General features: G+C 45.5%; 1 protein-coding gene across 9 annotated transcripts in view; it reads left to right on the top strand.

The window, feature by feature from the left end:
- ATP11C (ATPase phospholipid transporting 11C (ATP11C blood group)) overlaps window positions 1–13,530 on the top strand; it is a 58,369-nt gene that overhangs the window by 25,447 nt on the left and 19,392 nt on the right. For all 9 annotated transcript variants that reach the window (XR_015259809.1, XM_086756785.1, XM_086756784.1 and 6 more), the window contains exons 6-20: window positions 543–671; window positions 3,061–3,164; window positions 3,879–3,929; window positions 4,550–4,614; window positions 5,205–5,286; window positions 5,644–5,794; window positions 6,585–6,782; window positions 7,726–7,887; window positions 8,090–8,247; window positions 9,059–9,130; window positions 9,965–10,038; window positions 10,726–10,829; window positions 11,440–11,621; window positions 12,195–12,458; window positions 12,811–12,985. Coding sequence is in view for 8 of the 9 variants with exons in the window: in XM_086756785.1 (XP_086612911.1) it covers window positions 543–671; window positions 3,061–3,164; window positions 3,879–3,929; window positions 4,550–4,614; window positions 5,205–5,286; window positions 5,644–5,794; window positions 6,585–6,782; window positions 7,726–7,887; window positions 8,090–8,247; window positions 9,059–9,130; window positions 9,965–10,038; window positions 10,726–10,829; window positions 11,440–11,621; window positions 12,195–12,458; window positions 12,811–12,985 (1,971 nt within the window). In the remaining variant the exon portion in view is untranslated. The remainder of the gene's footprint in view (window positions 1–542; window positions 672–3,060; window positions 3,165–3,878; window positions 3,930–4,549; window positions 4,615–5,204; window positions 5,287–5,643; window positions 5,795–6,584; window positions 6,783–7,725; window positions 7,888–8,089; window positions 8,248–9,058; window positions 9,131–9,964; window positions 10,039–10,725; window positions 10,830–11,439; window positions 11,622–12,194; window positions 12,459–12,810; window positions 12,986–13,530) is intronic.

The following is a 13,530-nucleotide window of genomic DNA, read 5'->3' as shown; positions in this document are numbered from 1 at the left end:
GGAGGGAGGAGGGAGGAGGGCTGTACTGCCGTTAGAGCTGCCCTGGCAGGCTCACTTTCAGACGAGATGCTCAGAGAGCTGTTCCCAGTTAAGGAGTGAAGCTGCCTTTGTTTGATTGCTTTTGAAAAGCTGTCTCACAAAAGCTGTACTGGGGCTGACAAGTGACAGATCTGTCAGCATTTTGCACTTCTCTGGGACAGGCAGTCCTCTTCTATTTCCAACTCTCCCAAGGACACCAGGAAAGTACGCTAGCTTTGACGTTAATTTATCACACCACACTTCAGGCAAGTACAGAGTCTTTTGCTCTGTCAAGATTTAGCAGAGAAATAAATACTGACCATGCCACGTGGGTGCTCTGAGTTGGTGCTGGGCTGGATTGACCCATTGGGCTGGGAAGTGATGCTTGGGGACCCCTGCACCTCTTGAACCCTCATTTTCCTTATAGCCAAGGTGAATTCTCTTAGGCTTTGAGAGAAGCTGAATCTGTAACTATCTAATAACAACCAAGAGGGCTTTTCATGTAAATGTTTCCTTTCTTCCAGGTGGGAGACATAGTAGAAGTGAAAGCGGATGAGACCTTCCCCTGTGACTTGATATTTTTGGCCTCAAGCAGCATTGATGGGACCTGTTACGTCACTACAGCGAGTCTCGATGGCGAGTCCAATTTCAAGGTGATGGAATGGATGGGGGGGTGTGTGATTAACTGGAGGATGCTCTGGCAGAGCCCATCCCCATGGCCACGTGGCTGTATATACAGCTCTTCCCTCTGTCTGCTCCCAGTGTGTCAGCACTGGAGTGCCCTGGGGATTGTTTGTTTTCCATTTTGTCTCCAAAGGCCATTTCTGCTGGTGCTGCCCCAAATTGAATCAATCTTTATTGATAGAGCTTTGCTGCCTTTACTGCCCATCATGGGAAGTGTGTTAGTGCTTCCCTGCTCCAGCCATGCATAGCGAGGTGTGATCTGTGCCTGCAGCTGCTTCAGCTCCCTCTCCACTGCCTACCAATGCCTTTGTTATTTAATGGGGCTTTTCAAGTGAGATCTGGGACTTTTTGAGGCAGTATGTCTAGATTTATTTGGGGAATTTTTTCACCAGCCTGAGAAAAACATCTCTTCTGTGTTTTGTTTTGTTGTTTTTTTTCTCTTTTTCCCTGAATCAAGCAGTGAAATTTAATATTAGTCTTGCTCAGGATGAATCTCCTCTTCAGTTTTCTTTCTTTCTTTATTCACCTCCCCTCTCTAAACTAAGGAAAGAAGCAACAACAACAGAAAGCTTATATACATCAGAAGACATGAAAATTTTGTTGCTCTTGTGTTTGATAAATGTTTACTACTGCAGTTGCTAGTATCTGTGTAAGAGTGGAAGGCACTTTAAAATGACATGATTCACTCTGGCACGCTCTGCAGTCACTGGGAATACCATTGTCGGTCTTATATGTATTGTATGGGCTCTGTGTCTGGTCTCTTTACGGGTGGCTGTTAACTGGTACTTGAAATCTTGTGTTGGAGCTGATGTAGTGCTGGTGCACTGTACTGGTTCAACTGGTGAAGAGAAGTGGGGCTTTGAAGTGGCTTGAGGCTGAAAATAGATAACCATGTTAAACAAGCAATTGCTTGTGGATTATATGCATGAGTTCACATATCTTTTGCAGTCTTGGCTCTTACTAACTTTTGAGCCTAAGTGCAGTGCTGAATTTCTATATCAAGCACTGTGGTGTTATTTTTCTTGGTTTGTGGATTCCTGTAGGTGAGTAGGAGCTGTCTTCTGTTTCTTGATGAGATGAAGATGAGTTTGAAGGGGAAGAGGGAATAAAAAAGCAAACACTGTTTGGGGAAATAGGTCTAACATTAGGAACCAGGATTTGCTGCAAAAGGGAGGGTGAGGTAGGCAGAGTCAGATACAAAACCTTATGTGCACTGATACCTGCTGCCTAGCTGGTGGGGATTTTTCTGGTATTTGGGGCATGTCACGTCGGGGTAAGGGAAAGATGCCTGGTCAGGTAAAACTGGAGCAGAACTGTAAAAGGGATTTTGCCAGGGCTCTGTCTTTGAAGCATGAATCTTTGGTCACACATTATCTAAAGGGACATACGTTTTCTAAACGTGCTAAGGGACCGAGGATGTAAAGATCATGGAGTTGATTAGGAGGCAGCTTTGAAGTATCACTCAGTAGTTGCACAGTGTCCATGATGACAGGAGTAGTGGATGCAAAGCCTCTCACAAAGGTTGGGTTTAGTACTGGGCACTGCAGTTTTGAGTTGTTTCACAAAAGCTGTGATTTATCCCAGAGGTGCATGTGTGTTTGTGCGTCTCCTTTCAACACAAAAAGCCAGGCAGGTTACCAAAGCAGCATGAAGGTGGATATTTATAATGTCATGACTACAGCATGTGTAACGTAATGGTTCCTCCCGGGATGCGCAAGGAGAGGAACACAAACGTAAGGAGTGGAGGAAGCTTTTTAATGAATTTGTTTATGAAGATGGATTGATACAGCCTGCCGTGCAGCCCGCTGTGACTTGGAGCTCTGAGTAGCTTCTATAAATAGAGCCTGGAAGGCAGCGGGCGGATCCTTCGTGGGCTTTCCAGTTAATTGTGAGAGATGAACCTTCGCAGCAGCAGCTGCTAAAAATAGCTTGGAGTCTGCCAGTCCTCTTCCTGATCCCTGGGTGTTGGAGCTGGCTCCAGTTACCTTTAAGAGGAAGCGAGTGGGTCGTCCCTGGGAGCCCCTTCACTGTGGGGGCACCTGCAGCCTCCCCCCGACCCCAGCTGGGGTGGCAGCAAGTCCCTGGGGAAAAAACAAAGATGCTCTGCTTTTGGTGCACACCTTACCGAACAGAAATCCAGCAGCTCCTTCCCTCTACGGTTTCTCTTAAGCTTATTGACTTCTGTCTGTTGCTGAAAGATGCTCCAGAAGCTTTGTGGGAGTGGGGTGAGGGCTTGGGTGAGCTGCTGGTGCTGACAAGCCTTTGCATGGTGATATTTTAAGTAATGGAGTTTAGAATTTGGGGACGAGTGATGTTGCTGGGGGCTTGTGGTGACGCTGCCTGTGCTTCTCTGCCCAGACTCACTATGCAGTGCGAGATACCACCGTGCTCTGTACGGACGAAGCCATTGACGCCCTCACTGCCGCGATTGAGTGCGAACAGCCGCAGCCTGACCTCTACAAGTGAGTGTTTTCCTCGTGCCCATCCTGCTCTTCATGCCCATCCTCCTGCCTTGGAGCTGCCTGGTGCCATCTCCCTGCAGACACCTGAGTACCATTGGTTAGGGGGGGTCTAATCAGTTACAGTTCAGTAAAGCAAAGGGCACTTTCTTTTCATCAGAGACCAAAAAGTTTCTCAAGGCAGCGATAAGCTGCCAGGATTCTTTCATACACAGATGGCAACGTCAGCACTTCAGGGCTTGGTTTCTTTGAAGCAAAACCTCCCTGTTGCAACAGTTGTCATGGTGTGATGAGCTATTTTTTGTCATCTCAGCTGTAGTAATGGTCTGTGTGCCTTAGTAATGGTTCTTAGACCATTCTACCTTCCAAAGAAAGTCCATTGGGCTGAATGACTTCCAGGAATAAGCGGTCTTTGTGGTTAAATCCCTTGCAGGAGGCTCGCTGGGGTATGTTCCACTCTGTAATGAGGATGTGCTGGGGTGCGTAGGCACAGTCAGGCACTGCTGCTCTGCTGGTGGGTGGCACCCGCGGCCATGGGGGATGCGTGGCTTCTCCCTGTCCCGAGCACAGCCGCTCCTTTGGAGTGTTGAACTCCCAAATGCACTCATTTGTTCATTTGCTTCCATCTCCTGTCAAGGACTTTTTTTAGTATGTCTGTAGTAGCTCTTTATAATGTTAAGGGGTTCGTAATATGAGTTTATCATCTTTTAATTGCAGATTTGTTGGAAGAATTATCATCTACAGAAGCAACCAAGAGCCCATAGCCAGGTTGGTCTTGCAGCCATCTCGCAATCAAAGAGATTGGGCATCTACATCAGACTTCAAGGATCGGAACTTGTGCTGCCATTGTTAGGGAATGGTTGTTTTTCTTTAGCTGTTTCAGATATTTAATTCTTAAGTGTGGCCTGTAGTTTACCTCTCCACTTTTGCCATCCTGTGACTTGTTTGAGCCCCTCTTGGGAAGGCAGTGCAGGACCACCTGGTAACATAATTCCCTGCTGATGGGGAACAGATCGGCCAGACAATTGCAAAATATTGTTTTTCGAGGGAAAGCAGAAACTTAAGCATTAGTCAGTGTTTCAGGAAAAAATAAGCAAATAATGTTTATAAGTCATCAAAACCTGATGTTGTCACCGGAGCGGTGCTGGCTGTGTTTTATGCTGTGGTGGATCTACCTGGACCCTAGAAGAAAAAGAGTCATGCGTGGGGGTTTCAAAGAGAAATAAAAATGTGAATGGGAGCAAAATAAGCCGTGGGCTTATTTAATGTACAAATCAAATAATAGGATCTAAGAACATCTGTTTAGCTTTGTCTTCTCCTTCTGAGTCTAAATTATAGAACACTTTACTCTCTGAGTGATGTAGTGTTTTAACTTCTTTTATGTTTAGGTCTTTGGGTCCTGAAAACCTGCTGCTGAAAGGTGCTACCCTCAAAAATACCAAGAAGATCTATGGTGAACAGTTGCTGTTATTTTATTTGTTTAAAATAGTTTTGATAAGTAATCACAAATGTAGATGTTAATCACTAAATCTGGAGAGGGAAAAGACTTCTCTACAGCCTGTCTGCCTGGGCTCTGCATTTACATGGTGTGCAAGCTGATTGCAAAGTTGACAGGGTGAAATTAGGAGATACTGGTTGTATCTGCAGTGCTGCCAAGCTGTGCAGGTTGTGTTACTACACCTGGGAAAGCTTTTCTTTTTGCCTGAGATACGAAGAGCCAAGAGTCGTTCCCAAATCCTTTGAAAAAGTGTGTTAGGATCACAGTCCCAGCCACTAGTGACTGAGGGTGACGGCTGTTACGGACACCTGATGTTTTTTCTGACTGTGTGATCCATAAGCTTCTGCTCAGTGCTCTGGGATATATGCAGTTACATTACTTAGCAGCCTTGGAGGTTCTTGTAGCTGAACAGTCCTTGGCTAATGCCTCTTTCTTCAATTGGGATTCGAGTTTCATGTAAACACTGATGCCCCTTATGGCTAAGTGCAAGCTGGGTCCCTCCTGGGCTGCGAGTCCCTCACGAGCCCTGCTTTCATACCCCGTAGGAGTTGCAGTCTATACTGGAATGGAAACGAAAATGGCTTTGAACTACCAAGGGAAATCTCAGAAACGATCTGCTGTAGAAAAGTGAGTATTTATAGTCAGCAAAAAATCAGTAAGAACTGTTGGGTTTTTTTTCATGGATGACTTGTACAGAAATAATCCCTTAATCTGCTGCCTTTTGTTTCAAATGCTCTCTGATTGCATAGAAAATCTCTATATTTGATATCTTTCAAGAAGCTGCATCATTTAGTAGCTTTTTTATTTAAAAACAAAATTAAGAAATGTTAAAATATATGAACTGACCCTGAATATCAGCACTGTCAAAAGCACATGTTCTGTAATTCGCTTCTTAAAAGTAAGGGAGTCTTGTTCCTGCTTATTTGCATGATTTTCTATATAAAAATGACTGCAAGAATTTTTAAAAAGAAACCTATTTTTCAGATCTATCAACGCTTTCTTGATAGTATATTTGTGCATCCTGTTGAGTAAGGCTACTGTGTGCACGACTCTGAAATATGTCTGGCAGAGTAATCCATTTAATGATGAGCCTTGGTACAATGAGAAAACTAAAAAAGAGAGAGAGACGTTCAAGGTAAGTGGATTTGTATTTCGGCACTTCCTCCAGCTTTATTTATTCTGACGGTTTTATTTAATCTGGTAGTGTCTGCTGCCTGCCCCGCGAGTCCTGTTTGCTTGCTGGAAGTGCTGTCGTTTCCTTTGGTCTCTTTTGCGTTTCTTTCCTGCCTCTCTTATGCCTGTGCATGGTGATGCTTGCATGAAGCAAAGCAAAGCATAAATAAATGCTATATATTATAGAAATTCAGCAGCTGATTTAACCTGGATCCTTATCTGAACTCAAGCTGTCTTTCAGCTTTGAGTCGGTAAACTTAAATTGACGCCACATCAACCGTCGTCTTAAACTTGCTGAAACGCAGGCAATCAAGCCTGAAAGAGTGAGTGTAAGTGTGCAGAAATCTGTTATTTGATGGATTGTTGAGTAGGACTTAAAGGGATGTCACTGCATCAGTTGTACCCTTGCCATAGCTTGACTGGTCTCGAGCTGCTTGGTCCTTGTTTCTAATTACTTGAGATCAGAATAAGCCCGTAGGAGTATATTCTTAAGAGGCATATACTTGAATAAAACATCATTTTGGTCACTATGAAGCACTGAGATGTACTCTTGTATTATACCCTTGTAGATCTGCAGAAGGTAGTGAGATTTTCTGCATCAAAGGAAAATTGTAGTCATCTTCAGGCTTTTTTTTTTTCTATTTAACCTTATAAGAAAAGCTATCTAAAACTGCAGAGGTGTTGTGATAAACTGCCCCTGAGTTACACCTGACAGGCACCAATTGCATCTTCTTCTTCTCTTTCCATTGCAGGTCTTGCGGATGTTCACAGACTTCTTGTCGTTTATGGTACTCTTCAATTTTATTATCCCAGTCTCCATGTACGTTACAGTAGAGATGCAGAAGTTCTTGGGTTCCTTCTTCATCTCTTGGGACAAGGAGATGTACGATGAAGAAATAAAAGAGGGAGCATTGGTGAACACGTCAGACCTGAATGAAGAACTCGGGCAGGTCAGAACATGTTCTGTTTGCATCTGCTTGGATGAAAATGTAGATGACTATGTCCTCCCTGATAGGAACACTTGTTGTGGCAGTCGGTCACGGTCACCTCAGGGCAGAGCTTCAGCCGATTTGGTGGCACTTTACGTTTAATGTGATTCTCCTCGCTCTGTGAAACGAATAAGGTTATAAATAGTGCATGAAAGAGCAGGAACTGGGTCATGCCAATTGTTTCCATATTGGGGAACATCAGGCACAGGACTCTGCATGACAGGGTGGTTTGCTTTCACTGCTTCAATTAAAAATTAAAAATCCTCTGTCTCTTCAAGGATTAACAAAAAATATCTGCCCAGTCATCTCTCTCTCTGTGCATGCAGTGCACGTGCAGCCACGCTCCTGCTGGCTTTGCTGGGGCAATTAGACAGCTCAGGCTTCGCTTTCTTATCTGCGCCAGGAGAGACTGAGTGGAGGGTATATGTAGTGCCTCCTGCTTTTTATTTTGCTCAAAAAAAAATATATATATATATTTGGAGTAGCAATTACCTCATTTAAATAGAGCACCAAGATCAAAATCCCCCAAAGGAGGAAGCAGACTTGCCGCAGCAGCTATGTAAGCACTAGGAGCTGTAGCAAAAGACCCAGTAAAGAGGTTGAGGGGAAAACGAAGAACCTGGGAACAGATTTTAAGTCTTCAGGAGCTGCCTCCTGTCACCTGTGCAACAGGCTGAAAAACAGAGAAGCTGCTCTGAGGAGCAAAGTAGTAGAGCTGCGTAGTGGTGTAACTCCCATGGGGCACCTGCGTCTTTTTGGGAGGCCAGGTTAGGATAGCAGCAAAGCAGCCTCCAGCATTGGCAGAGATCCAGTAAAATGCTCCAGCCTCTTTGCTTTTGGGGGGCTCCTTCACCAGTGCATGGGGCCAGGGGTGCAGCGAGGCAGCCTGCCTGCTTGCTTCTAGGTGGAGTACGTCTTCACGGACAAAACTGGGACCCTGACGGAGAACAGCATGGAGTTCATCGAGTGCTGCATAGATGGGCACAAGTACAAAGACTGCATTTCAAGGGTGGATGGCTTCTCTCAGACTGATGGACCCCTAAAATATTATGGCAAAGCAGAAAAGGTAAGAAATCTGCATTTTGGTGACTGTTAGGTTTATGTGGTCAGCTCATGGCTGGGTAAATACAGCAGAAGCTGGGAGGGGATGTTGGTTTGTTTTGTTTTGTTTTAAAATATGCATACACAAAACTCACAACCAAGTGCTGCGAGGTGAGCTCGGTACACAGCATCAAGCTGGTAACAAGCCCTTCCTCACTCCTGCCTAGAGCCGTGAAGAGCTGTTCCTGCGGGCCCTCTGCCTGTGCCACACTGTTCAGATCAAGGAAGCAGACCAGGTGGATGGGCTGATAAGACATCCAGAACACAAATACACCTATATCTCCTCTTCCCCAGACGAAATTGCTTTGGTGAAAGGCGCAGAAAAGTAAGAGTATGAAGATGTTGGGTTTTTTATTTCCCTCTCTTTGGTAGGAGGGAGGTGAGGGTTGTCTGATGGTGATAGACCACTTTCTCCAGTCAAGACTGCAGCTCTGTCTGGCAAGCACGTCGCGATACCAACACTGGGCCTGACCCACAGCTCTGTAAAGCCATGCGAGCCTGTGGGTTTAAATGAGCTCTCTGTAAAAGGGGTGCTCTGCAGTCTTCCCTGAACAGCTGAGAGCAGCCCCAAGATGCTGCAGTGCCCGGCTGGGGCAGAGGCTACTTTGCTGGAGATCCTGTGGCTGTGTGTTTTACTAATCTTCAATCCACCAGTTACCACATGCATATTGCAGCCAAAGTGCTTCCTTGGCACCTAGTGGCAAAATACTAGAAAGGGTTGCTTTTATCAAACCCCCATCCTGCTGAAGATGCTCTAGGCTGGGTTGGATGGGGCTTTGAGCAACAGGAATGTGTCCCTGCCCATGGCAGAGGAGTTCAAACTAGATGATCTTTAAGATCTTCTTCAACCCAGACCCTTCTATGATTCTATGCTATTGCCAGCCCGTAGGTTTTAGATGGAGGCTGTTGCAGTTGTATATACATATGGCTTGTAAATCTGCCGGGGACCCAGAGAACCACTTCTAGAGGCTCTCAGCATCTGTGCGCTGCGGTGTCTGGCTCTCCAGGTCAGGAGAGCAGTGCAAGAACATCATAGCAGGCTCTGCAGTACATAAGGTGAAACAAGAACATTGTTAATGTATGATATGTGCCAATGGGTGCTTTCAATGTTGTTCTGTCCTTTTGTTTATTTACAGGTATGGTTTCACTTTTCTAGGACTTGAAAATGATTTCATGAAAATACGAAACCAAAAGAATGAAACTGAAATGTAAGTGCTGCAAGGGCTGCTGAGTAACGGGGCTGCACCGGTTCCTGCCTGGCTTGATCAAGTTTGATCAACGTGGCCAACCTGTCAAGGATAAAGCTGTTCCGTGAGCGCTGTCAGACCGTGCTGACCTTCCCGAAAAGTCCTGTCCTTTTTACAAAGCGCAGCGCATCAAGGTGCAGGCTGAAAGGCTTGCTTGCAAAAATCTGCTGGCAGTTTTAGGGATGTCTAAACTCAGGTCCTTTAAGTGCCTACAGTCCCTTGCATGTATCCTTCATCCATGCCCCACTGTGCAGATGGTTCCCGGGATTCTTGAGGTGGTTGCTGACCTTATGGACAGTGGGTGGGGCCTCATAGCGGGATACTGTAAGCCGAAACTGCGTGATATGGCTCCCTTCCTTGTAACTTTTTTTCCCCGCCTGAGCTGAAAATAAAAAGATTTTACCCAGTGCTTACAGCCTGGGGGACATCTGAGAATCACTGACCTAATCCCAGCGCTCTCCAAGAATTTGCCTTCACAAGCAAGTTTCACTTCTTACTCCCCTTATGGAGAAACTTCCTATTTCGATGCCAGAGCCAATGTCACTGCCTGCTGAGCTGCTGCCCAGTCTGGGGGCTCGGTGCACTGGTGGACACCCACACCCTCAGCCTCATGCTCAAAGCAGCACTGAACGTTTTTTAACTCAATTTTCTTGTGCAGTAGCTGTAAAAAGGACATTGCCCAGTGGGTGCTGCCACTTGTAGGGTGTATTGATTTCTGCAGCTCGTTGTTAGTGATTTTCTGTCTTAAGCAGTTATTTTTCTGAATCTAAGCTTTTTTTTAATTTTTTTTTTAAGGTATCAGCTTCTCCATGTGTTGAACTTCGATCCTGTCCGTCGCCGTATGAGTGTCATTGTGAGAACCACCACGGGTACAGTTAAAATGCATTTCTGGACTCCCATACGTGTGTGCACATGTGCACAAATAGAAAACACATTCTCTTTGTAACCCAGAGAGGCTAAGCTGTTAGGTTTTGTAAGCTGTTCTAATTAAATTCTGTACTGAGTCTGGTTGGGATGGAGTTGATTTTCTCCATAGTAGCTGTTGGGGACCAGCACCAGATAAGGGGAGGGGACAGGGATGGGGACAGTGACCCATGGAGAGCTCCCTGCTTGCCTTGTTCCAGCTCGGACTTCAAGTACAGGGTGGGAGATGTGAGACCTTCCCCTGAGCAGGATGGGTTTTCATGGGGTTCGCAGACAAAAATTCAGAGGTCACCATCCTTCGCAAATGTCAGTCCCATAAGATGGGATGCTGGCTTTACCCTCCATGAAAAGGTGGCTGAGGCTTCTAAGTAGGAAAAAATAAAGTGCTTTGTCCAGCCTGTTGCAGAAAGCTTGCTCAGAGGCGGGTAGGGACACTTGATGTCCCAGACTGAGGTCAAACAAGGTTTTGCACAGGTTAGTGTAAGGCCATTTTTGGTAGGAAGCCAGGCTTCTAGCAGTTCCTTCTTTAGTCCTGCTAGATTTCCTCCCTCTGCACCATTTGCTGACTATTGACGCTGTTAAGTCTTTCTACAGCTTGTGAATGCTATAAACAATTTATAATTTACTTTTAGGAAAGTTGCTTCTCTTCTGCAAAGGAGCAGACTCCTCTATTTTTCCAAGGGTACAGCAAGAAGAAATCCAACAAACAAAAGTCCATGTGGACCGTAACGCTATGGTGAGCACGCGGATGGAATTTGGCTGGCTCCTGGGGTCAGGAAAGCCTTATTCCAAAAATAGGGATGTGACCTTGCTTTGGAGGGAAGTGTTGAAAATCTGAGTGTCACTTCACATTGTTTTGAAGCCAGGCTTCTTTCCTTTTCTGTTTCTTTGGCTTCCAATGTTTATTTGACTTTTTATATACTTATATGGTCTCCATCACAGTTGTGTCCGAGCATCTCCCAACCAAGTTAAAAATCGAAGTAACAATAGCAGGATTTTTCTCCGGTGGGAGAAATGCCTGGTGCCTGTCGTGGGGACACCCAGTCCCTGCTCTCCCTGATGAACGCACGCTCTCGACTCTGGTCTTTTTCTCTTGGTTTCTGACTGACATATTACGTGCACGTAGTAAGCATAGCCACTGTTACCCTGATGGGAAGAAGTTACTGTATAGACGCAGAGAAATTGATCTTTTGACTCAAGCCAACATATTGTCATTGCTGTCAGGGTTGGTACTGACAGAAAGGACTGATAGTAGAGAAAAGCACTAACCCTAAAGTTGAGGAGCTGTAGAAAAATCTGATTTTAGGGCACTTGTCCACTTTATTTTCTTTCCCTTCCCCTACCAGGATGGCTACCGAACGCTTTGCGTGGCATTCAAAGAACTAACTCAGAAGGAATATGACAAAATTGACAGACAGCTTAATGAAGCTAAGATGGCTCTGCAGGACAGGGAGGAAAAGATGGCAAAGGTTTTTGAAGACACAGAAGCAGACATGCATTTGATTGGGGCTACAGCTGTAGAAGACAGGTAAAGAGGTGACCACCACCACTGACACTGTCGTACCTGCAGTTTCTCCCCAGCGTTGCATCGCGGCCCTGACTTGTTGTGGTGGAACTGAGCAGCCAGGCAGATGCTGGAACTGTCCAGGGCAATTAATTACTCCGTGGCACACTCCATTACACAGTGCCCTAGTTGCTAAAATTGGCTGGTGTAGTAGGAATTAGGATTTATTAATGAAACTTCAGAAGTACTTGCACTTCTAGAGAATGAATTAAGCACACAGAGTTAATTTGCACATCAAAACAAGTTCAGTCTCGCGTGCAGTTATAGTAACTGCATGTGTAAATTAAACTCTTACTCTTGACTCTTAGGTCTCACAGTATAATGCAGTGATATTTTTTTTTTTTTTTTTTTTTTTTTTGGCTGCAAATAAAAATTTGGGATTGCTGACTTCTAATCCTTATTCCTGTGGCAGTCATCTCTCAGCATGGGGAAAATCAATTAACGTCCCTTGAGCTGGTATTTCCTATCTGCAAAATAAGGGTTATGTGGATTAACTACGGACCAACCTGAGGAGTGATGTTTTTCTTCTGCTTGCAGGCTGCAGGAGCAGTCGGCAGAGACGATAGAAGCTCTGCACGCAGCCGGCATGAAGGTTTGGGTGCTGACTGGGGACAAGATGGAAACAGCCAAATCCACCTGCTACGCCTGCAGACTCTTCCAGACCAGCACCGAGCTGCTGGAGCTGACGGCGAGAACGGTGGGCGAGAGCGAAAGAAAGGAGGATCGGCTCCATGAGCTGCTGATGGAGTACCATAAAAAGCTGATTCAGGACGTTCCCAAAAATCGGAGAGGCCTGAAGAGGTAAGTGAGCAAGGGCACCCAGCCCATGCGCCTTTTGGATGCAGATGCAGGGTTTATAGAGATGTAGGACCAAGTTGTGGCCCTGGGGACTGGCTACTTGCAGGCACTGTGGCTGGCTCCTTTTGCTTTGCCTGTCATCTCTAGTATTGGTTGGTTTGCAACTTAATTACACAGTTCCCTTAGTGAAGGGTGTGTGTTAAATCCAAGTGTTTTAAGATTACTAAGCCCCCCAAAAGGGATGGGAAGGAGATTAATACAAAAGCAGTTTATTTTCCACTAAGATGATACAAGCGGCTAAACTGACTACTTAAAGTCTGATTTTATTTCAAATTGTGTTCCTTCTGTGTCCCAGAAGCTGGACGTTGTGTCAAGAATACGGCCTGATTATAGATGGCTCGACGCTGTCGCTGATACTCAACCCTTCTCAGGACTCCAGTTCTAGTAATTACAAAAACATATTTCTACAAATCTGCTTGAAGTGTACTGCAGTCCTCTGCTGCCGGATGGCTCCTTTGCAGAAAGCACAGGTATTTACTCCACTTCTAACCATCTGAAGGACATCATTAGGTGATATCATCCCCTTTAATCCATTGGATGGGGCTTGACCTGATTGTCTTAATCAGCTAGGTCTTCTCCAGGCTATGTGTAAGCCTCATCTGAGCTTGAGTGTGATGGAAGCACACCAGTCTTTCAAATCTGAATGTAAAACCTTTGTTTAATATGCTCGCAGGAAGCCACAAACCCAAGCCAATTAAAAGTAAACAAAACCGCCTGTTTGTTCTTTTTTTCCTTTCCAAATTTGTCAAGTGGACTCCACGACTTCCTCACGCCAGCTGACGGTATCCAAGCCTGATAAGCGGCGTGTTTCTGCCCCTCTTTCACAGAAGGGTTTCCTGCCCTCTGGAACACGTGAGAGGTCCCATCTTTGGGAGAGCAGGGTCTGGCAGAAGGGAAGGGCGGGATGCTGCTGCCTGGGATTTGTTTTTAAATACTGTCCTTCAGCCCTGTGCAGCTGAATCTTGGCTTTTGCTCTGGTCAGTGAAGGAAGTAAAGAGAGGCTTTGTGAACCTGA

The sequence above is a fragment of the Chlamydotis macqueenii genome, chromosome 11, assembly GCF_036417535.1.
Source record: "Chlamydotis macqueenii isolate bChlMac1 chromosome 11, bChlMac1.mat, whole genome shotgun sequence".
Lineage (NCBI taxonomy): Eukaryota > Metazoa > Chordata > Aves > Otidiformes > Otididae > Chlamydotis > Chlamydotis macqueenii.
Note: the sequence above shows the minus strand (reverse complement) of the source record. Positions and strands in the feature narration are given on the sequence as shown.